The 23,204-nt window shown below is 36.2% G+C and overlaps 2 protein-coding genes across 8 annotated transcripts in view; one reads left to right on the top strand and one right to left on the bottom strand.

Annotated features, from left to right (window-relative positions):
* Window positions 1-69: 69 nt before the first annotated feature.
* ANGEL2 (angel homolog 2) lies at window positions 70-18,733 on the top strand. Of its 6 annotated transcripts, none has more exons than XM_039881181.1 (9): window positions 70-286; window positions 2,428-2,753; window positions 6,904-7,160; window positions 7,475-7,544; window positions 8,719-9,140; window positions 10,013-10,139; window positions 10,545-10,602; window positions 14,872-15,035; window positions 16,423-18,731. In XM_039881181.1, the coding sequence occupies exons 1-9, from the start codon at window positions 228-230 to the stop codon at window positions 16,572-16,574; spliced, it is 1,635 nt and encodes a 544-aa protein (XP_039737115.1). In that variant the 5' UTR covers window positions 70-227; the 3' UTR covers window positions 16,575-18,731. The 6 variants fall into 6 exon arrangements, with proteins under 6 accessions (XP_039737115.1, XP_039737118.1, XP_039737120.1 ...); XM_039881183.1 differs by lacking the exon at window positions 70-286 and adding an exon at window positions 389-689 and having other exon boundaries at window positions 16,423-18,733; XM_039881182.1 differs by lacking the exon at window positions 70-286 and adding an exon at window positions 389-756 and having other exon boundaries at window positions 16,423-18,733.
* A 282-nt stretch (window positions 18,734-19,015) lies between these two features.
* Window positions 19,016-23,204, bottom strand: part of VASH2 (vasohibin 2) — a 32,502-nt gene continuing 28,313 nt past the window's right edge. For both annotated transcript variants that reach the window (XM_039881187.1, XM_039881188.1), the window contains one exon: window positions 19,016-22,015. In XM_039881187.1, the coding sequence (XP_039737121.1) occupies window positions 21,946-22,015 (70 nt within the window). In that variant the 3' untranslated portion in view covers window positions 19,016-21,945. The remainder of the gene's footprint in view (window positions 22,016-23,204) is intronic.

Below are 23,204 nucleotides of genomic sequence, written 5' to 3'. Positions count from 1 at the left end.
GCTCTGCGCATGCTACTCGAACGCAATTCTGGGTAGAGGCAATTCAGTGACTTTCGCGGCGCAAGATGGGGACTTGGCCGCAAGCGAGGCTGAATCTCCCAGCATGCTTTGCAGCACGGCCGGGAGGCCCGAGGTGTAGTAATGGAGAGTCCCTAGAGCTTTCGGCCGCTAAATCGGTTATAAAGGTTGAGGTTAAGCCTGGGGCCTGAAACCTGGACAACCACAAGATGGAAGCGTGGCGCTGTGTGAGGAGGGGCTACGGCCGCTGTGTAGTGGGGAGAGGCCGGTCAGTAGGGCTAGGTGGCGGGATGGACGAGGGAGGCGCGGCTAGGGGCGGGGGCGGGCGGCCCGAGAGAACCGGGGCGGGGCGGGGTGGGCTGGGGGACGAAAGAGCAGGAAGAGGGGTCCGGGCGGTAGTGCGGCCGATCGAGCACCCTGAGATCCCGAGAGATAAGGAGATCGGCACGTAGCCGACCGGACGTTTGGCCGACTGGGCCCGGGGCCCGGCGTCGAGCGCATCCGCCACTGGCCAGGCTGATTCCCTCCCGTCCAGGCTTGGCCTTAGATCCCCGGCCCACTTCCCCCTTCTCCACCTCCAAGCCCGCCCGAGCCTTCGGGTCCCCCGCCTCCTTCCCAGGCTCTGCAGCACCTTCCGGGAGCTGACCGTACGCGGGAGGCCGCTTGTCGCAGTAGGTCCCGGGGCGTCCTGACCCCGAGGGAGGCGCGCGCACTACTCACACGCCCAGGGATTTGTTGGTGTGTTAGTGTCTCTCAAACTTTAGTCACTTGTATACCAGCCTTTATTACTACCAAATTCTCGTTCACACCTGTATTGTTTACTGGATATTTTTCTTGAAATTGACTCACTTTAAAAAAGGCACTTCAGTAGGTGCTGCCTGCATTAGCTTCGCCCTAAACTGTTATCTGCGAAATCTTGGGTTTGATGTACTGATTGTTTTATTTTCCCTAATACATTTTAAAATAAACACTTAGATGTTAAATATAAAAAAGTTTGTGTACCATATGAAACCGACTGGTGTACCACACATGGGAAGCACAGCACTATATTACATAAGCTATGGGGGTCTGGTTTTAACTCCTATAGCCCTGGGACTTGATGACAGTTCAGTTCAATGTTTTCCTGAGTACCAGCTGTGTGCCAGGCATTGTGCTAGGCAATTGGGAAGAAACTGGGATTAAAAAGATTAAGAAAGTTCTGGCCTTGAAGGAGCTCATCATCTTAAGAGAAAAAAAAAAATCTGTATAAATAACTGCAAATATAGAGAAGTTTCGTAGTACAAGTATTATACTTTCATACAGCACCTCACTGGGATAGAAAATGTATGGAGCAAGTGCCCAAATTTCTATGGCTTTCGGAATTGTCACAGAGCAGGATAGTCTGCCCATGTCATGCCTTTAAAGATTTACAATTAGTTGAATTTAGAGATCCATTGGAAAATGCATAAACTACAAAAATAAATAATAAAATTTAAACATTGTTGAAAAGAACATGTAAAAGTCAAATAACAAAATACAGTATACAGTATTACCTTTGGTGATAGAAATAGTAGATATTATTGACACTATCTTGAAATGTACCTTTATTGAATTCTGGAGGAAATGATAGAAGTCCTTCTCAATCTTAACATTTTGCCAGAGTAGTATAAGAAGAAGATGGTGCTTAAGACATCTTGAGAGCAACATCTGTTCAACATAATAACACAAGTTTGAAGATATTTTGGATGATAGGTTAAATTGGTGCTGTTGGGCTTGGAGTGTTGGTGAATTCCTAGCAAGTAATCTATCCTCTTTCATTTCCCTCTAGGAGAAGCATGCTTTTTAAAAAAAGATGGAAAAATAAATTAACCACCTGCTGATTATCAAGAGAGGTAGTTTTGAGAAGTTGTGATAGGCTTTTGTTTTCTTAGTTATACCAGTGTTTGGAAAATATAACCTTGGTATAAAAAGAACTGTTCAGAAATGTGTTTTTATTCCAAACCCAAGTTGGAGGAGAGATTCACTTTAATTGTAATCAGCGTACGTGTTCCATATTTGATTTGAGTATTAACTTGCTGTGGATTTTATTTGTCCAGAGTTTTATTAGATGCTAGAGAGCTATTCTGAATACCAGTTTGATGGTCAACTCATCTCTCAGTTGAACTGTGGACTTTTTAAAGCGTATGTGGTGTTTCGGGAGCCTGGTGGATTCTAAGTTAATTGTTTAGAATACCATTTATAGTTGTTCAGGGAGAGTATTGAGATATGCTGCTCATAGTTAAATCATGGCTGCTTTCTCTCCGTCCTCCACAGATTTAGAAGTCAGATTTTATATAATAGACATTGTCTTCCCTCGAGGAAACATTTAGATTTCATGTGCGATAGCTGAACAAAAAGTGGTGCCTCAAGGAGTGTATTTATTTCTTTTAGATACCCCATGTTACCCCATCACCAGAAGAGTCTGGGCAGAGATTGGACTACACCGTGGGAGAATCTGCAAAGGTGTTGCTGGAACAGACATATTTCTAGTTGCATGAGGTGGCCTGGACATTATTCTCGTGCTCCTTACCCGTACTTCAGTAGTAGGCATTTTTCACTAAATTGGAGACCACCTTGTTTGTTTGAGTCTGGAACTCAGTTTCAGTACTGGAACTGGAGACCTGACAACTTGAGCCAGACATCTTTGATTCATCTCTCTAGTTACATCATGAACTCTGAGGGAGATGAGCCTTCATCAAAACGAAGAAAACACCAAGGTAAAGGTGATATTTATCTTGGTGCAGAGGTAGACATAAGCCATAGACTAATTGAAACTTTCACATTTAATCCTCAAGAAAACCTCCTGCAGGTTTTAGAGGCATTCGATGTTTGTTTTCAGCCAGTAGTTAGTTTTCTGTTAGGAAAAGGAAATTATTTTTTTTTAATAAGTTTGTATTTTTATCTTTAATCGCGTATATCTGGCAGTAAAAATAGAAGTGACTCTGCATGTAGAATAAGGTAGAAAAGAATGGAGGACTAGATTAAAACATTAAGTTTAAGAGTAATTTTCAAATCCACTATTTTTGAAACAAAGGTCCTTAGACACCTTAGAAATTGGTGGATATATTACTGGGAGTCCACAGAGCTATTTAAAAAATTGAATTTTGTGTTTTCATTTTTAATGTTAACTTCTTTAATGCTAACTTTTAAAAATAAGACAAAGGACTTTAAAATAAAAACAATCATAAATGAAATATATTTTACAGAATAAGATTTTAGCTTATTAAATCTGTATTTCTCATACAGGGATCTAGAGATATAATCTTGAGAGTGTGGGAAGTTTTAATTTTTTAAAAAGGGTGCTACATCTTATTCAACTTTGAGAAACAGTTTTTTCTAAATACGCTGATTATTTCTATTTTTCTCATATTTAAACAGTTCACTAGGTTTCCTCTGTGCTGCCAGTCCTAGCCCCTTCCCACTGTACATGAATTGTCTACGTAGAATTTGGAATTTGTCTTTCTTACTGAGCTATGATTTTCAGTGAAGATAATTCCTCTGAAGATATTAGAAATTGTGTGGGTGCTATAGTGTAGGGAGCAGACATAAGTTTGTCAAGAGAAAATATTCACAGTGAGCCTCACTTGGACGTTAGAGCTAGAATATTCACTACTGCTCTTTTAAGTAGGAATTCCAAGCACCGAAAAGTGAAAAATCTCTTTGGTACTTGAGCACAGCTTGTGTTTATAAACAAATATTGTTTGAATGAATTGAAAGTTGTATTTAGAGGCATTAAAATTAGGTTCCTAAGAAGAATCCGTAATCTAAATCTAGGGCTATATGATGACATGAGTGCTTTTCATTCACATACTCATTGTTCATCAGGTCAGCACACTTGTTTAGCCTTTTGTAGATCTGGTAGTTCTCAGGTGGAGCTGTGACATAGTGACATAAGCATGGGCTTAGGAACCTCTCCTTCTTCCTATTCTGCTCCACTAATTTTGTGAACTTGGACAGGTTACTGAACCTCTCTGCTCCTTGGTATCCTAGTGTGAAACAGTGTCTACTTTGAAAGCTTGTCAAAGATGAAATGAGATTCAAAGTGCCCAGCACACTGTTGGCTTCATAGTGGGTACTCAGAAAATCGTGGTGGTGTTGTTTTCCCTTTAATGGATGGGGAATTACATTTACACACTGATAATCTTGGATTGCAACCTGACTCTATGTGTCCATTCTTCCTAGGTATTGTGAATAAGGAAAATGCTCTTCGTTAAGCCATATCTGTGACTTCTGATATTTCACTAATACTTTTCAATCAAGAGAACAGCATTGCTAACTTGCCTATCACTTTAAAGTGGTAGTTGAAGGATTTATGTGACACAGTTATGACTTTTTAATTAGGCACCCTAAAAACCTGATCAGGCCTATTGCTTACTTTCTTTGATTCATCTGTCTTCTCTGCTGTGATCACCTTGTTCCTCCTGACATGGAAGGTATATAAATAAGCTTTTGTAGTGTGAATTTATGTTGTGAAGTATATGAAGGCCAAAAACTGTTTACTCCATCAATAGTTTTCAAATTGTCTTCCATGGACCTCTAGCATTCAGACACATTTCTTTATGTTTCTTCAAAGCAAATGTGGTCGAGATAAATGTGTTTACCCCATCATTTGAGCGCCAGTCCCAGCATACCAGGATTTGATGTTCATGACCTGAAAAGTAATGCTGAAGGTTGAACAAGCTCTAGAAGTTTAAAATCCACTGTATTAATTAGATAATCTGATGGTCTCTGTCATTTAGAAAATGAATTGCCAAACAAATTGGCTTACAAACGCTTAATTGCCAGGACTATAAAAATCTCAATGTATTTGTATGCCTTTACATACACATATTTTATGAGAAAATATGAATGGGTTTTCTCCACTTTCACCTTTCATATTTGAATGTGGTGGCGATATCAGGGTAATGCTGTAACTTTATAGTGATAGCTTACATCTTGTTTGCATGACTTTCCATCTTGTATGCATATGAAGACTTTATGATTTGTGGCTAAAAACATCATAGGCACTCCCCAATTTATGAATGAGTTGTGTTTTAGATTATCAGTTCTTGAGAATCAGTTGTTGATCATTAGTTCTGTTTTCCCCATAGAAATTCTGTTATAAAACTCAGAGTAGCTCTGCAGAGCTAGTACAATTAGCCTTAGTTCTGGGCCTTCGGGGTTAGGATTCTCCATATTCAGTGAAGGAAAGGAAGGGGATAATTTCCTTCCCTTTCTTGGGCATAGGACAAGCTCTAAGCTAAATGCTGTAATAGTTGAAGGCTTTTGTTTGGCTCACTTTTCTCTCCTTACACCTTTGTTTTTTCTTTACCCTTCTCAGGCTCTGAGTACCTTTCTGGTATCATAAGTCTCCAACTCCCTTGTTCCATTCAGACCTCACTGTTCATAAAACTTAATCTCCTCATCTGTCCTTTGATCAAAATTTCTGTTCCCTCAATGCAGCGTATATCACCATTTAGATTTTGAGGGAAGCAATCTGATTAAACTCATTGAGTATAGAGTATTTTTAAATTTTATTTCATTGGCATTTTTATAGAGTGTATTGGTATTCTGATTATAAATTTATCATCATTGTATAGGATATGGGAGAATCTTCCACAGTCCTACTCTTCAGAGATAACTACTCTTAAAAATACTGGTGTATTTTGTTTTAGTCTTATTTTCTCTTGTGTATAGAATGTTTTTCCTCAATTTACTTTTTAGTTGGTGGAAGTTTAGGCATTGTAGTCCAGTGAAGTGAAAGCCTTCATGCAGGGAAAGGGCTGAGATTTTTGTTTTTTTCTTCATATAATCTAGTTATGCTTAGGAGTCCATCTTCAAGTCTATTTTTCCAAGTTCTTCTCATTTCTTATTTTCTCTTCTGTTTGAACTCATGGATTCTATAAAAGTTCCACATTATTCTCTATGACTTCCATGGCAGTATGAGTATGCTCTTTAATGGTCAAGTGACAGAGGCAATATCAATGGTGAAATAGACATGTATGTGTCTGTGTGTGTGTATATATACACACATACAGTGATCATTTCTAAGTTGAGGACTGCCTATAATTGCAAAATATCACGCTTTCCAATTATCTTTTCTTCACTTTTTCAGGGTACATGATGTCTTTGCAGATCATAAACCATCACACATTCCTGGTTGTTACATGCTATGTCAACCAGCCACTACTATTTACCAGTATTCTGTAACCATGTTCCATTTAACTTTTGCTTTGATGTGCGTTAAAAAGATTTCTTTTGTTCATTTTGTTTGCATTTTCCACTTTAGTGTTCTAGACACTAAATACTGTTCCATGCATTGCCTTTACACACCCTTCATTCATGTCTAAAGCAAAATTCTCAGATGAGTTGTTTCTGAAACTTGTTTATCACTTGCAAAGCAAAATTCTCAGATGAGTTGTTTCTGAAACTTGTTTATCACTTGACCTTATCTTACTAATAAGGGATAAAAATATGTGAAATTATCTTATTGAAAAGCCAATTGTGATATACAAACATATTATGGTTATAAAGTTGCTAAGCATTTCTGTATGGCAGAGCCACTTCTTAACCATAAACAAGTGAGAAACCATGACCCCTGTATAGTCTTTATTTTATTAACACTCATTCTCAGACTCCAGAATGACTTGCTAGGTCCCTTTAAGTCTGTTGTATACTTCTTGGTCGGTCAATATATCATTTTACTGCCTTTTAATCAATTCGATGACAACTACTTGTTATTCAATGCTACATATCCATTTCCCAGGGAAAAAGATTTTGTTCATTGCCCATGGGAATTTTTAAAAGGCAAGAAAATACTTATGTACAGGAAAATATATGGTCTGTTTTTTATTAATTCTTTGTATTTTATCCAATATGTTTTAACAGGCACAATAAAAAGGCATTGGGAATATCTGTGTAACCATAATAAAGAAAAAACGAAGATCCTAGGAGACAAAAATATTGACTCCAAATGTGAAGACAGTGAGAACAAGTTTGACTTTTCAGTGATGTCCTATAATATACTTTCACAAAATTTATTGGAAGATAATTCACACCTCTATAGACACTGCCGGCGGCCAGTATTACACTGGAGTTTTAGGTTTCCTAATATTCTGAAAGAAATTAAACACTTTGATGCAGATGTAAGTGCAAAATATCATCAAAATTCTTCATACAAGAGAAAGTTGTATTCGTTTGTGAACTAAATGGTTCACAGTTTTAGATAGTAAGAGAATTTCTTCTGATAAAGGGCCAGGGTTTGAGGGATGATCAGATTTGGAAACATTAATTTGATAGATCTATAAGTTACAAGAAAAAAGGATTTATATTTCACTTCAATTTTCATCAGGCTTTTAGAATTTTAGAAGCCTGTTTTTAAAGATTTTAAAGATAGAAACACTGTAAGATTCATATTTGTATCTCTTTGTTTTAATTCATGCCATATTTTTCTTCCAAGGTACTTTGTTTGCAAGAAGTTCAAGAAGATCATTATGGAACAGAGATCAGGCCAAGTTTGGAATCACTGGGTACAAAATAACTTTTATTTTAGCCAATTTACTTTAGAAGATTGGTGTGCTATTAAAGCATAACTTACTAACAAATATGTGTGGTGTATTTGAGCCAAAAATCTTAATTTTGAAAAACTTAATGTTGATTTTAAAAGGTCAAGAAAAGATTGAGGTATTTCAAGTAGGAACTTTTGTGTGGATATATAATTTTAACTCAAAGGGAAAGGTGTTTAAGAATCTCTTAATAGCTTCCTTTCCAGGAGTTGGCTCTGCCCATCAGTAGACCCTTAAAATCCTGGGCTCCATGAGATCAGGGACAATTCTGTCTAGGTCATTGTAGCACAAGTGCCTACCAGTGTTAATGGATAGAAGCTAAAAACCTCTTTGAATGAAAGAACACTTCTAGAAACAGATTATCTGTTTGTGAGATGCTACCTACTTTGCATTCATTCATTCAGCAAATATTTTTTGAGTGCCTACCATACACCATGCAATGTCCTAGGCAGTGGAGATTCAGCGATGAGCAAAACAGATAAAAAGTCTCTGCCTTGTGGAGCATACATTCTAGTGAAGAAGACTGACCATAAGCCAAATAAATAAGTAAATGGTTCATTTGGTAATGTTAGTTTTCTAGAGAAAAGCAGGAAAATGGAATGGGTCAGTTTTCAGTTTTATACAAAATGATCAGAGAGGGTGAGATTTGAACAAAGACTTGAAGGAGGCGAATGAACAAGCCGTGCCTATAGCATTCCAGACTGGAAATAGCAAGGGAAAGGCCCTGGGATTGGAGTTGCTTAAGGCAGGTGAGGAGGCCCCTGTGTGTGGAGTGGAGCAAGAAGGGCGGTGGGGGATGAGTTGGAGGCAAAAAGGTCAGAGATAGGTGGCGGTTGGATTATTATAAGGCCTTATTGTCTTTGTCGTGACTGACTGACTAGGATAGAAATGAGAGCATGATAATGCACATTAACATGTTTAAGACAAGTCTGCCAGTAAAGAGAACCAGTAAACTCTATTAGTCCTAAACTATTTTTGATTCCAACACTTATTAATATCCTGAATTACTAATGTTTTACAGAATACACTTTGGTAAACATTTTTAAAGTACTAGGAGAGCTATGTTTTGGTGTGTGTGTGTGTGTGTGTGTGTGTGCATAAAACAGTCCCTTGTTTTAAATTTCTTTCTTTTTTATAGGTTATCACTGTGAATACAAGATTCGGACAGGAAGGAAACCTGATGGCTGTGCCATTTGCTTCAAACATTCCAAATTTTCACTCTTATCAGTGAATCCAGTGGAATTCTACCGCCCTGATGTTCCTCTGTTAGACAGAGATAATGTTGGATTAGTGTTACTCTTGCAGCCCAAAATTGCAAGTGGTGCCTCTCCTGCAATCTGTATAGCTAACACACATCTGTTGTATAATCCAAGGCGAGGTGATATTAAGCTGACCCAATTGGCAATGCTTCTAGCAGAGATTTCCAGTGTTGCTCATCAGAAAGATGGCAGCTTCTGCCCTATTGTTATGTGTGGTGACTTTAATTCTGTTCCTGGTTCTCCGCTCTATAGTTTCATAAAGGAAGGAAAATTGAATTATGAAGGACTGGCCATAGGAAAGGTAAGTGCTCACTTCATCACTGTTAGGAGGCAGACTAGTCCTCTGTTCACTGTAACGTGAAGATAGTTGTCACAGGGCTCTTTGAAAACCTCAATGGTCCAGTACGCTCACTTCACCAAACTGTGATGATTTCCCGCAACTACCAATAAGTAATTATATTCACTTGGTTAAATTTCATCTTTTCCATCTATTTGTGGCAACATTCTGCTTGGAGGAATTGGCAGGCAGCAAAAAACCCAAAAGGGGGGAGAAGAAAAAAAAGAAAAATGTTGACAGACATGAATACTTCATAAATAAGGAACTATTCACAAGGTGGCAGAACAGAATTTTGTATGCTGGCCACAGGGCAATACAATTGGCAAAACAGTAATTTCATTTTTCTTTATTATGTAATTTTCCTTTACATAATGATAAATATTTTAATTCCTTAGCTGACTATAATTTATCCCGTGTTTTTATTTGTGCTCTCTTCTGTTTACTTTAGATCATCTAAGCATATTTAACCAAAATGAGTTTTTCAGCACTGAGTTTTGAGTGATAGTTTAAAATTTCATAAGAGTTCATCTTAGTATTTTCTATAATTGGAACTATATTGCAGGTTGCAAAAAAGGAGGGAAGCCTTAGTTCAAAGCTCTAGATCATTGAGATGTCCAAATTAGATGAAAACAAGTACAGGAAAAGATTGCCATCTTCATGTAAAAAGTGCTTTCGGGACTGTATTGGAACAAGATTTCATAAACAATCACTTAATATAATGAATAAAGGATAATATCTACCATTCTTAGATTCCCTTTTAGTTAAGACATAAACTTTTCAATATATAAACTATTTTAAATCTATTCACTTAAGATACCTGTTGAAATTTTGTTTAGGTATCTGGCCAGGAACAGTCTTCACGGGGACAAAGAATTTTATCTATTCCAATTTGGCCCCCAAACCTAGGTATCTCACAGAACTGTGTGTATGAGGTACAGCAGGTACCAAAAGTAGAAAAGACAGGTAAGTGTTCGCAGTACATTTTGGCAGTCTTCTTGATAAATTTCCCTCTGGAGACATAAAACTAAATTTTTAAAGGAATAACATCTCAGGAATGAATATTCATATGTAAAAACAGTTGATTGCTCATTCCTTTTTTTAAAGAGCTCTAAATTTACCTTTTATAAGTTGAACTTCCAAAATTATCTTTGCATGAATTACTTGCATGTTACTTTGGAAATGTTTGCATTTTACGTTTGCTAGTTCTGGAGCTCATCGAAATAGATTCTAGATGGAACATTTAACTAGGTATCTATCTGAAATAGATGTGTCTTAAATACTTTTCCTAGAGTAAGAGGACCGTGCTAAGGCAAACTGGAACAAAACAGTATAGTGATAATACTAAAATGTTTCTCTTTGTTCTTACAGACAGTGATCTGACACAAACACAGCTGGACAAGACAGAGGTCCTAGAGACAGCTGAAAAGTGAGTTCTGGAAAGCAGCAGTAAACTTTTGTTGACTTTTGTTGATCATTTCTCAAAAATCACTTGGATAAAAAATGAAGATGATATTCTGTGCTGCTGAAGAATGCTGGCTCTTAAGTCAAATAGACATCAGTTCCAATCTGACTTTGCTGCTTTTTAGTTTTGTGACTTTGAGCAAGAAACGTAACATCCCTGAGGTTCAGTTTCCTTACCTCTAATTTAAGTTGTTGTGAGAATTAAATGAGACAAAGCATGTAAAGTTTGATATTTGACATATAGTGTGTACTTAAGCAGTGTTATTTAAAGAAAACAGCTTGTCCATGAGCCTGGACCAGCTAGTTAGTACTCTTTGAAATTTATTGCCATTACATATTTAAACAAAAGTCAAGATCACAGAAAAATGTTTTTCAGATTTCAAGAGGATCCTTTGACTTCTTGGATCTCAAAACAATCTATAAGAGAATTAATCTAAAAGAGAATATGTCAGTAGAAAAGATAATTATTTACCTTTATCTCTTAAACCACAAGAAAAGGTCATCAGAGGTAGAGGGATGAAGATCCCTGGATTCCTTATTATTAGAGAAGCACAAATGTTTGAGGCTGTGGTTGAAAACAGATGTATGTTAATACAATAGATTGGAGACTTAAATCTTGTCTCTTTGAGAGATTCTTTAAATGTCTTAATTGTTTTATATTGTGGCTCTTTTACAGTTTCGATTTTAAAACATTTAAATTTAGGGACCAAATTAGAATCATCTCTCACTTATATTATCTGCTTTCTTTTCAGTCTTACGTTATTTTCTATACTTTGTTATGAGAAATTATTCTTTCGTATATAACAATCTAGTGAAATTTTTTGAATTTTTATAAGTATTTTAAAATTTGATTAAACCTTTCAAATAGTTAAAACTTCCCTGAGTAAGATTAATAAAAAAGCTAATCTTACTAACAAACTTAGTTTTGAGTAATTCTAAGATTATAACAAAACGGAGTATAAGACAAGATACTTTAAGTATCTATATGTAAATACAGTATGCTTATATGCAGTTTAAATCTATAAACTGAAAAGTTAGTAGTAAGATAATAGTTTGCAAGAAGCCTATTTTACATTTAATAATATCGTAAATATAAGTCCTTAGAAATAAAAAGTTGCTAAAACTTGGAAGTAAAGACATTTTGAAGCAGTTACCTTTGTTCATTGACATAGGAGCTCTTTAAAACCAGGGCAACATCTGTGGATCCTCAGCTAACATAGTGCCTGGAACTTAGTAGGTGTTTGGTAAATGTTGAATGAGTCAAAAAAATTTTTTTTTAATTTTGTTATCTTTCATGACATAAAAGATCCTTAAAATTGATGAAATGTTAGTAGGAAATGATTTTTAAACCCTTTACCTGTAACATCACATGTATTTGTGGTAGGGGGTAAATGTAAACCATTATAGAAGCTATTTTAAGATGCAGTACAAAATTATCTCATATATCATAGCAAGAATAATCATAGAAAAATTTGGCCCCTCTGACATCAAAAGTCTGGTGGATTCTAAATAGGATTCCTAAGGGCCACTTTTTCTTTCTTGAAAACAACAAAAACTATACAGGCATACCTAACAAATGTTGCAGGTTTTGTTCCAGATCACTGCAATAACGAGAATACCGCAGTAAAGTGAGTAATGAATATTTTGGGAAACCAAAATATAAAGTTGTGTTTATACTATACTGTAGTCTCTGAAATGTGCAATAGTATTACGTCTTAAAAAAAAAAAGTACATACCTTACTTAAAAAATACTTTATTGCTAAAAAATGCTAATCATTTTCTGAGCCTTCACGAGTCCTAATCTTTTTTCTGGTGGAAAGTGTTGCCTCCTTGTTGATGGCTGCTGACTGATCAGGGTGGTGGTTGTTGAAGGTTGAAGTGTCTGTGGCAATTTCTTAAAATAAGACAACAGTGAAGTTTTCTGCATCAACGGACTCTTTTCATGAACAGTTTCTCTGCAGCATGCAATGCTGTTTGATAGCATTTTACCCACATTAGAACTTCTTTCAAAATTAGAATCAGCCCTCTCAAACCCTTCTGTTGCTTTATCAGCTAAGATGATGTAATATTTTAAGCCCTTTTCTGTCATTCAACAGTCTTTGTAGCATCTTTACCAGGAGTAGATTCCATCTCAAGAAACAACTTTCTTGTCACTTTGGCTCATATCAACTCTAATTTTAAAAAAAAAAACACAAGAAGAAGAAAGAAACCACTTTCTTTGCTTATCCATAAGAAGCAACTCCCCATCCATTCAAGTTTTATCCTGAGATGGCAGCAATTCAGTCACATCATCAGGCTCTACTTCTAATTCTAGTTCTCTTGCTATTTCCACCAGTTAAATCTTGCAGTTACATCCTCTCTGAAGTCTTGAACCACTGAAAGTCATCCATGAGGGCTAGAGTCAGCTTTTTCCAAACTCCTGTTAATGTTAATTTTTGATCTCTTTCCATGAATCACAGATATTCTCAATGACATCTAGAATGGCGAATCCTTTCAGAAGGTTTTGAATTTACTTTCAACAGATCGATTAGAGGAGTCACTGCCTGTAGCTGCCATAGCCTTAGGAATTGTATTCTTAAATGATAAGACTTGAAAATTGGAGTTGCTCTTTGATTCATGGGCTGAAAAATGGATGCTGTTAGCAGGCACGAAAACATGAATCATTGTATATCTCCATCAAAGCTCTTGCGTGATCAGATACATTGTCAATAGCAGTAATATTTCTAAAGGAATCTTCTGAGCATTAAGTCACAACAGTGGGCGTAAAATATTTTATAAACAATGTAAACAGATGTGCTGTCATCCAGGCTTTGTTGTTCCATTTATAGAGCATAGGCACAGTAGATTTAGCATAATTCTTAAGGGCCATAGAATTTTTAGAATGCTAAATGAGCACTGGCTTCAACTTAAAGTCACCAGCTGCATTAACGTCTTAACAAGAGAGTCAACCTGTCCTTTGAAGCCAGGCATTGACTTCTTTTCTCTAGTTCTGAAAGTCCTAGGTGGCATCTTTTTCTAATAGAAGGCTGTTGTGTTTACAGTGCAAATCTGTTGTTTAGTGTAGCCACCTTTATTTCCTTAGCTAGATTATCCTGGATAACTTGCTGCAGCTTCTACATCAGCACTGTCGTTGCTTCACCTTGCATTTTTATGTTGTAGAAATGGCTTTTTTCCTTGAACCTCATGAACCAACTTCTGCCAGTTTCAAACGTTTCTTCTGCAGCTTCCTCACTCCTCTCAGCCTTGATAGGCTTTGGCTGAAGGGAATGTTGTAGCCAGTTTGATCTTCTAATCCAGACCACTAAAACTCTGCATATCAGCAGCAAGGCTGTTTAGCTTTCTTATTCCTGTGTTCACTGGAGGAGCACTTTTAATTTCCTTCAAGAATTTCTCCTTTGCAGTCACAACTTGGCTAATTGGCCCCAGAGGCCTAGCTTTCAGCCTGTCTCGGCTTTCGACATGCCTTCCTCATTAATCATTTCTAGCTTTTGATTTAAAGTGAGAGACGTGCGATTCTTTCTTTCATTTGAATTACCCATTTTGGGGTAATTAATTGTCCTAATTTCAATGTTGTTGTGTCTCAGAATAGGGAGGTCCGAGGAGAGGGAGACGGAATGGACGGGTGGTGGAGCAGTCAGAACACACACATTTATTAAGCTGGCCATCTCACGGGCACGGTTCACGGCACCCCAAAACCATTGCAATAGTAACATCACAGACCGCGGACCACAGATCACCCTAACAGATATACTAATGAAAACATTTGAAATATTGTGAGAATTACCAAAATGTGACAAGAGATACGAAGTGAGCAAATGCTGTTGGAAAAATGGCGCTGATGGATTTGCTCAATCCAGGGATGTTACAAACCTTCAATGAGTAAAAATCACATTTGCAAAGCACAATAAAACTGCACTAAAACAAGGTATGCTTGTAAATTTAGAATACTTTTATTAGTAAATGGAGGCTATCAAATATGTTATAATTAATAAAAATCATAGTATGTTAATTATTGAGCTTTCCCCCTCCCCCCCATGTTTCGCAGCCTTGTTAATGGGTTAAGGATATCACTGCATGAATAAATGAATGCCAGATTGTTGTATCGTCTATTTAAATAATGCTTGTCCTCCTAATGTCTGGCTTTGTCTGGAAATTAAATGAAAAAGTACTTTAATAGCAGGGATTATAAATCATGAAAAACTTGGATGCCAAGTACTTTTTCTTTTCAATTTAGGTTATCTTCAAATTTACAGCACCATTTCAGCTTGTCGTCTGTTTATTCACATTATTTTCCTGACACTGGAATTCCAGAAGTGACCACCTGTCATTCCCGAAGTGCCATAACCGTGGATTATATTTTCTATTCTGCTGAAAAGGAAGATGTTGCTGAGCAGCCAGGTAAAGAATGCATGTAATCTTAAGTTCTACTTGAGAACAATAACAAAACCTCAAGGCTGAAGTTGAGAAAGTTGGCTCAGCATCTAGGTGAAGTTCTAGATTCTAGTTAAAAATATTTTTGGATTGGTAATATATTTGACAGATCGGTAATGTATTTGAATAAATCAGTTAATCACCTGTAAAAGATGCAGGCAGTAAAACACCTTAAAGCAAATTATTACCTAAGAATTATATATCCTCAGCTATACCCTCCAATTCCAGTCACCTTCTGAGTTCTGGGTCTTTCATGTTGCCCTCTTTGGTTTTTGCTTGCCATAAATTTACTATTTTCTTGTGACAGCAACATGATAATAGTTTGTACTTAAATTTTACTAAGGCATGCTGCCTTCATTGTAGCACCTTGCTTATACTGCCAACAATAGACACTTTCGTCATGTTGACTCTGGAATATTGGATTTTTCTGGAAAGACAAGTCTGTAATATGACTGAGCTTTCAAAAAGCAAAGACAATAAAACACTCCCTCGAATGATTCAATGAAAGTAAGGCTTGTAATATTAACCAAAGGGTTTAATGTGGAAAAGAAAATGAGGTTTCATATATCTGAAAGGCAAAACTTTGGAAGTCCCAAATGTGGACAGCTGTTTTGTTTTTTTTCATTTTCTCTTCCTTTTTGGGGGGGGCGGGGGAGCTACTTTTTTTTCTCCTTTTGTTTGTTCTTTCCTTTCTGCTGAGGGATAATCTTAATAGTAATACTCAGGAAATGGCTTACTCCTCCCCACTGGATGGATGGACTCTACAAAATATGCTACTTTGCATTTGTAGTTAAGATTCTGGTAGCTGTTGTGCCGTAAATATTCACTAGGTGGCGGAAGTGTGTCACGGACCCGCATCTCTAATTTTAACATTAAGAGTATAGTATGTCTTTTACTCTACTTTTGCGGTACTAACTCTGGGACCAAATTATGCTAGTTTATGCTTCAGTCACCTTATAAACTTCCTTCTTAGCTATGGCTGGGTCTCTTTGGTATTATACAACTGTCAAATGGTTAATGGATGAATTTCTTACATAGTTGTCAATCTCAAATTACTCTAAACATTCTTAGGTATAACATTGATGTTTTCTTCTAAAGATTATTTGCAGAACTTGAACTAGAAAAAATATCTGCAATAGAAAAACACAAGGATCTGAAACTGCTGTGTAGTTGAGAATTATAATTAGCTTTTACTCAGTAAAAATTTAATCATATTCCAAAACCTTTCATATTAGACTTCCAGAGGGTTCTCAAGTTCTATATCATTGTTTAGAGAAAAAAAGACTTATATGATTAATTTACAAAAACCTGTTGATACAGTTTCACTGAATGGGTATGTGTTTCTTTAACACAGGAGCTGAAGTTGCTTTGGTTGGTGGCTTGAAACTTCTAGGTAGACTGTCACTTCTTACAGAACAAGATTTATGGACTGTCAATGGACTTCCAAATGAAAACAACTCTTCAGATCACCTGCCTTTATTGGCTAAGTTCAGACTTGAGCTCTGACTCTTCTTTGATTACATACGTACTTTTCTTTCCAATTTATATTCTTTTTCAAAGAATGTAAAGTTGTTCTTAAGAGTTTGCATGTTGTTTATTTTTGCGCTGTAGTGTTTCTGAAGAGGTTATGTTAATCGGAAGCAGCAAGTTTACAACAATTTTCTTTTTTTTTAATGAAAGAATATTTTCCTGACAAGTGAGATCTAAATGCTGTTTATTGTAAAAGATTTGTATATATTTTTTATTCTAAATCCCAGTAAAATTGACAGTGATTTTTAAATATATTGCATCTTCTTTAGTCCTCTTAGTAAAGAATTTCATGTTTTTGGCAAGTTTTACAGTGGATCTAAAATATCTGAGTTCTTGCCAACCACAACTCATTTCTCTTCCCGAAAGCCGTGAGAACCATATTTTTGTTGAGACGTAATTAGTTCATCTCAGAATTCATTGGGTCATTCACAAGTGTCCAACCAACCATTTTAGTTTGTTTCTGAGGGGGCTCGATAATGCTTATTAAAATCGTACAAATTGCTTAATTCATCTTATTACTATCCCAAGCTATGTAATATACCTGCATTTTGTTGGGGAATTATAGGTCATCACAATAAATACTTTACGCAAGTGCACTCTTTCCATCCTGGACAGACACCCCATTACAGAATGCTTAAGAGAGAGGAGCTTGGGGTTATGCCTTTAAGAGATTTTATTTTAGTGAACCAACTCTGTAGAAATTTATTAGGAAACTTGTCTTTAGAACAAAGTGGCAGCTATATTTCTGTTTTGTCTCAGAAATTTGAGAAAGCCAGCAAAACTCTAGTGGGGAGATACCAACTTGGAGACCTAATACTCTTTAGTAGTAATTTTAACTGTTTTTAGTGGTTCTGTTTCTAAAATGTTTTTTCTTTTATCATGATGCAGCGGGATGAGATGATGCTGATATTTTTTTATAAAGTGGTTAAGAGCAGGTCTAATAATTCTGCAGTTGTCTCTATATGAGTGTTCGAATCAAAAACTTTAAAACACGAAGGGAAAATTTCCTCCTTGTTAGGCATGGGAATCAAAGAATTATGTGATTTTTTTACTAAGTAATTTTATATTGTATTAGACTGAATTATAAAAGTTTTTATAAATAAGCATTTTCTTAATGCTTCATCTTAAAGTAGAAAGCAGTAGTTACTTTATAGTCTTGGACTTTAAAAGGTTTTAAAATGTTTACTATCATTATTTAAAAAAAGAAAAAGAAAAACACAGATGACTGTGCCAAAAAGGCATGTGGGGTTAAAAGGATTTGCCTAGTAAAAATTGTAAACTTTTAAATGTTTAATTTCTCACTTTTTTGAGGTTTTTACTTACAGTATTAACTATAGTCCTTGGATTTTCTATTTTCTAGTCACAATTTTCAGAATATTATGATACATTCAAATTAGCAGATATGGTCATCAAATAATAACAGATAGTATAATTATCCCCTTTTAGTATTGGGGAAAGAAAACTGAAAATTCATCAATTACTCTTTTGTGTTATATGAATTTATTAACAAATAACTTTATATAAAGGTCATTATTTGACAAACTCACATCCCTGAAAAACTGAAAATTTAGTTTTTTATATCCTGATTAATATATTGTGATTTTAGGCCCTTTTCATGTGCTTCACTTTGATAAAGTTAATCCATAAAACTGCTTTCTACTTTAGCTTGTAGAATGAAGTAGTATTTTATGGACTAGAGGCCAAAGGGTCAATGTAACTTTGTCATAGGTTTTTAAAGCTCCACTAAAATTAATTATCTACTTGTCTACCTTTTTTGGTCAGAAGAGTTGGTAACTCTGTTGGGGCCTTGTGTTTACCTGCCAAAAAGCAATTAAATCTAGCTAATCGCTGAAACCAAGTCTACAACCTCAAGTGCTACACTACCCGTATTTTAAATGGAAAGGGATATTGTGGAGTAATGAAATTTTGGGTTGACTATACCTTTTGATATCAAGATAATATGCATGTTTGAAAGCTTATCTTTTTTTTTTTAATTTAGCAACTGTCAGCTTTTAACCCTTTGCTTTCCTAAAAAATGAACTTAGAATCTAGAGAGTTCAAGGGATTGGGGAAACAGATGTCATCATTTGCACTTTGTACCGGTAAATTACCTAATAAATTCTTATACTAGTATACCTGTGCCTGAAGGTTTTGTGCTAGGCATACTAAGCTGTGTAAGCTTGCCTGTTGCTTCTTTTAAACTATTTCATTACCCTTTTCAGCCTTTATTACTTAGGCTGATGCTAAAATGTAAGTGAATTAAGATGTGCCAAAATAGAGTGATGTTTAATATAGAGTCTGAAAATTGTGGAAGAACACAAGTGTGAGAGAGTGATAAATTAATTTACTAGGACAAGTATATAATAAGACAAGAAAAAAGATTACACCATCTTACATTTTTAGAAGAAAAACAATCCTTAAGTTTCCAGGATGGTTTTATTAAATTCCCATGCTGTATAAACATACGAGTGATGAGAAAAACATTAACCTGAAACATGCACTATCTGGCATTCTCTAAAATACCATTATACAAGTTTTCATTTACTTAGAAAAATACCCACTAAAACAATCACAGTTTTTCTTAAAGATTTAAAAAAAATGTATTGGCCAGAACAAAGTCCAGGAGAATAAACAAGATTCTGAATTGTATGTCAAAAAAACTGTACAAGGTTGTACATAAAACTATAGTTTACAAAAGCCTTGGGTATAGTAAGAATACTGAATTAAGATTTCCAAAGTTCTATTTACCAATATCTATTAATAAAATCCTTATGAAATAATTTACTTAGAAAAAGGGAAATGCTCATGATTTCAGAGTGTATAGAAAATACTAAATACAGCTTTCTGAAACAAAGTGTATTCAAAACAGCACAACACGTAGTCTAAAATCAAGATTCCTGTCATCATTTAAACTTTGCATATATTGCCGTAATGGCTTAAGCATCAAATTTCTCTTGCATTAATAACTTTCAAATTAGATTTCAAATCATTTCATAATTTTATTTTCAATCTTTTGAATTATAGCCAGTTTAAAAATCAATTTGGGGTGGTAAATCATGTCATAGTGTTTTTTTGTTGTTTTGCTTTAATCATTTGATTACTACAGTAGAATTTAGGAGTTTGGTGCCTTTCCCATATCTTTTAGAAATTAACATTCCATAGGCATTAAAATAGAATGACAACTAAGAACATTTTCAATGAATTTTCATGTTCCTGTGACTAACTCTTGCTTTGGGAAAATGAATCTTAAAACCGAGATGTTTGTGTTGAAGAAATTAAGTTACTTAATTGAATCATCAAGCCATTTGGCAGCTTTAAGGCTTATACATCAGTATATTAGAAACTGTTTGTATTCCTATTATTGTTCCTTTTTTTTTTTTTTTTTGGTGGGAAACAAGAGGCTCTGCAACTATTGACTTTATTTTAGTTGGGACAGTACCTCTGTAATGCTTGGAAAATCCTATTCCAAGCTCTTAGAGTAACTGCAACATTATAAGCAGTCTACTTATTGGATATAATAAAGTTTCAGATTGATAAACAAGATATATATATATATACACACACATATATATTTATATATCTTTTAGAGAAGAGTCAGTATTGGAATGAGAATGAACAATTACTACAAATATCTTAAATACACGTGGCCATGAGGCTGCACGTGGGTTTGCCATATGAGGATATACAAAGACAACTCATTTTAAACTCTGCTAACTTGAAGAAAGTGATTACCTTCAGAATTTTTAACTTACGCTGTATTTGAATATAATTGAGATGTACACTTACTTGCTCCTATTCATGTAAAGGACATTAGACTTCCTTCTTTTTCAAGAAACAGTACTTTCCAGTAATAATACTGGTTTTTAGGGTAAAGTGGGCTCGTGTGCACATGGCTAAAGGATGAAGTCCTTTTGCTCTCCCCCGTAGGTCAAGAATCTCAATGAGCAGATTCTTATTATTTTACTCCCTTCCTAAAATCCCCTTCAGTCAAAGAAAGCCAGAGGGGAAGCACTGAGACTAAACCTTTGTTGACTAGCAGACTTCACTTAAATATGCCTTTTGGTCTCATGGGTTGGCATGGTTACTAGGACAAACAAATGAAATAGAAGCTGTTCTCTTGATAACATACAGACTTGATATGCTGTTATTCTGTGTGGTCTGCAGCCGGAAGTTACACTGTAACTGTAGACCAGACAGTCATCTGTGCCTCATGGACTAAGTCACTCTATAAGGTATAACATTTTACTCGAATATTTTTCCATTTAAAAAAAGGTACTGCTTCTCTAATTCATTGCCTTTTCCAACACCAGTCCCTAAGTGTCATGAAATGGTACCAAAAAGCCAGGTACTAGAAATTCATATCGCACCACATTTGGTCTTAATATAAGACATCAGAACATGTCTCTAATAGTAATCAGAATCAAGGCCAGATTCAGAGTTTAAAAGTCAGGCGAAATGTGAACAGAAAGGTTATCTCTTTCTCAAGACCTTTCTGAGTGTGTTATTGTCAGAGGTAATTGTAATACTGCTAAATTTTTATAATAGCGCACAGCTTGTTGTGTGTTTTTGCTAAAATCTGCAAAGTTTAAATGTTAATGACAGAACATAGACTAGTTTCTTAATGTGCTTTTTTGTTTCATTTTGAAAGAACAAAAACTGCTGTTAGTGAATGTTTTAAGAAAGATTAAGAAAAAAGTAACTCTAAGATTCTGAAAATGGTTTCCCGTATTGCCAGAATTTCAGTGCTTTTTAGCAAAACATTTGCATATAATACCTTAAATCTCATCACGTGTATGCACCAGGAAAAAGTTCCAAACTTTGTGAAGATCCCCATGGGAAATACTGGGGAAATAATACAAATAGAATATAAAAAAAACAAAACACCATTTAGTTTGCATATCTGATGTCAAGATGCTGAGGTAATACTGACTGCTTAAAAAAACCCCACCAATCTTTGCCTCTGTTATTGCTGCAAAAACATTAATACTGATTGAGTTACCTTACTATATCAAAAGTGGAAGAGAGGAGTTAATGAACATAATGTTCAAAGCAAGTGAAAGAATGTAGGTAAGTCGGAAAATATAAAGCTACAGTTAGGGTCTTATCCTTTCTATCCGGAGGGGAGGCAGTCCAACCCCAGCGGGGTTTGTGACTAGCCTTTTCCTGGTTGCCTCCTTTGTGAATTTTCTAAAGTTGTTACCACCCACTCAGATTCTATTTCAAAGTGAATCCTTAAAAATAAAATCCACAAGTTCTTAATAAATAGTTACAGTTCCTCCTGAAGATGCTGGGTAAAGTGCAGAGAGAAGCACCATAGAAGCCCTCTTGCTGGCTGGTATGGCTTGCCTTAAATTCGGATTTGATAGCCCACTTCATTCAGAGTGCTGAGATCAGTCTTCTTTTCAGGCAGAGCCGGCCTGAGGGGGAAAGAGAAAGGTGGTGGGGAGGGGATGGGATGGAGAAAGAACATCTAATATTTTCAGAGGCCTCTGCTCAGTTTCCCCAACCCTTCTGATATCTGCCCCACCCCCCCACCAGCCTTAGTTCCCAACTCTTCCTCTTGTTCTTAAGTCCACCTTTCTAGGTTTTAAGGAACATTTTAACAGGCTTTCAGTCTAGAGTTCAAAACAATGTACGGGTTGCCGAATGAACTTGTTCCAACTTTGAGCCTGAATTTGGTCACACTGTAACTGAAACCCAGTATCCTTGAACCTTACAAGGGTCTAAACAGTAGCATATACTACAGTAAGATTGATACTATTACTACTCATTTAACAGAGGAGAGCACAGAGACACTGAAAGTTAGGGAACTTGCTCAAAGCAAAGTCACATGGTTAGCGAGCTGTAGAGCCAGAGGCTGTCCGCAGACAAACTGCCCCCTGTCCTCCCGCATTCCACACAAAGCATCCTGCCAAGCACCTGAGAACGATACCACAGCCACTCCTGCCTCCGCACCTTGCTATGGAATGCCCTTACCCCACGTCTTCTTGTCATCCCTTCAAGGTCCAACCCAAATGCCACTTCTGACTTCCTTCCCTCACAACCCACTGCTCCTTGCTCTGTATCCTATGGCATTTCTTTTTGTACGTCTGTTCAAGAATCCTGCAGATTCATAATCCTCGTGCCTGCCTCAGAGACTGTGAACAACTTGAAAGCAGGCTCAAGTAAATTCATCTACGGATCCCCATGGTTGAATATCCTGAACCTCTCAATAAACTTTGGTCAAGTTCTCACTAATGTGTAAATGGCTGATACGGCTTCATTATGTTACCTTATAGTGGGATGTTTTTTTTATTTTTAACAGAGAAGTCCTAAGCTAGGAATTCAAGTCACTATGACAACTTTCTAAGAGTCGACAAGTAGGAAGAATATTGTTTTCTTCTGTGTAGGAGAGGCTTTACCTAACCTCTAAAAGCCACTTGGGAAACCTGCCTACTTGGGAAGCTGAATATAGTTCTGTAAGGACATGGCTTGAGGGCTTCCAGAGGAAATGAACTTTTCCCTCCCACCTCCCCCTAGGTACCCAGAACCTAGGTGAGGGGAAAAATGGCTAATACTGGCAGGAAATGAGTTAAACTGAGATGCCTGGTGAACTGCCTGGAAGAT

Source organism: Pteropus medius, unplaced genomic scaffold, assembly GCF_902729225.1.
Source record: "Pteropus medius unplaced genomic scaffold, Ma_sr-lr_union100, whole genome shotgun sequence".
Taxonomy (NCBI): Eukaryota; Metazoa; Chordata; class Mammalia; order Chiroptera; family Pteropodidae; genus Pteropus; species Pteropus medius.
The sequence above is the reverse complement of the archived record's forward strand: the minus strand, read 5'-3'. Positions and strand labels throughout refer to the sequence as shown.

Bases quoted from the DNA above. Each gene is read 5' to 3' on its own strand.
- ANGEL2 (XM_039881181.1), top strand. From the start codon at position 228: ATGGAAGCGTGGCGCTGTGTGAGGAGGGGCTACGGCCGCTGTGTAGTG. The intron at 287-2,427 runs GTCAGTAGGGCT...TATTTCTTTTAG, and splicing joins TGTGTAGTGGGGAGAGGCCG to ATACCCCATGTTACCCCATC. The intron at 10,603-14,871 runs GTGAGTTCTGGA...TTTTCAATTTAG, and splicing joins GTCCTAGAGACAGCTGAAAA to GTTATCTTCAAATTTACAGC.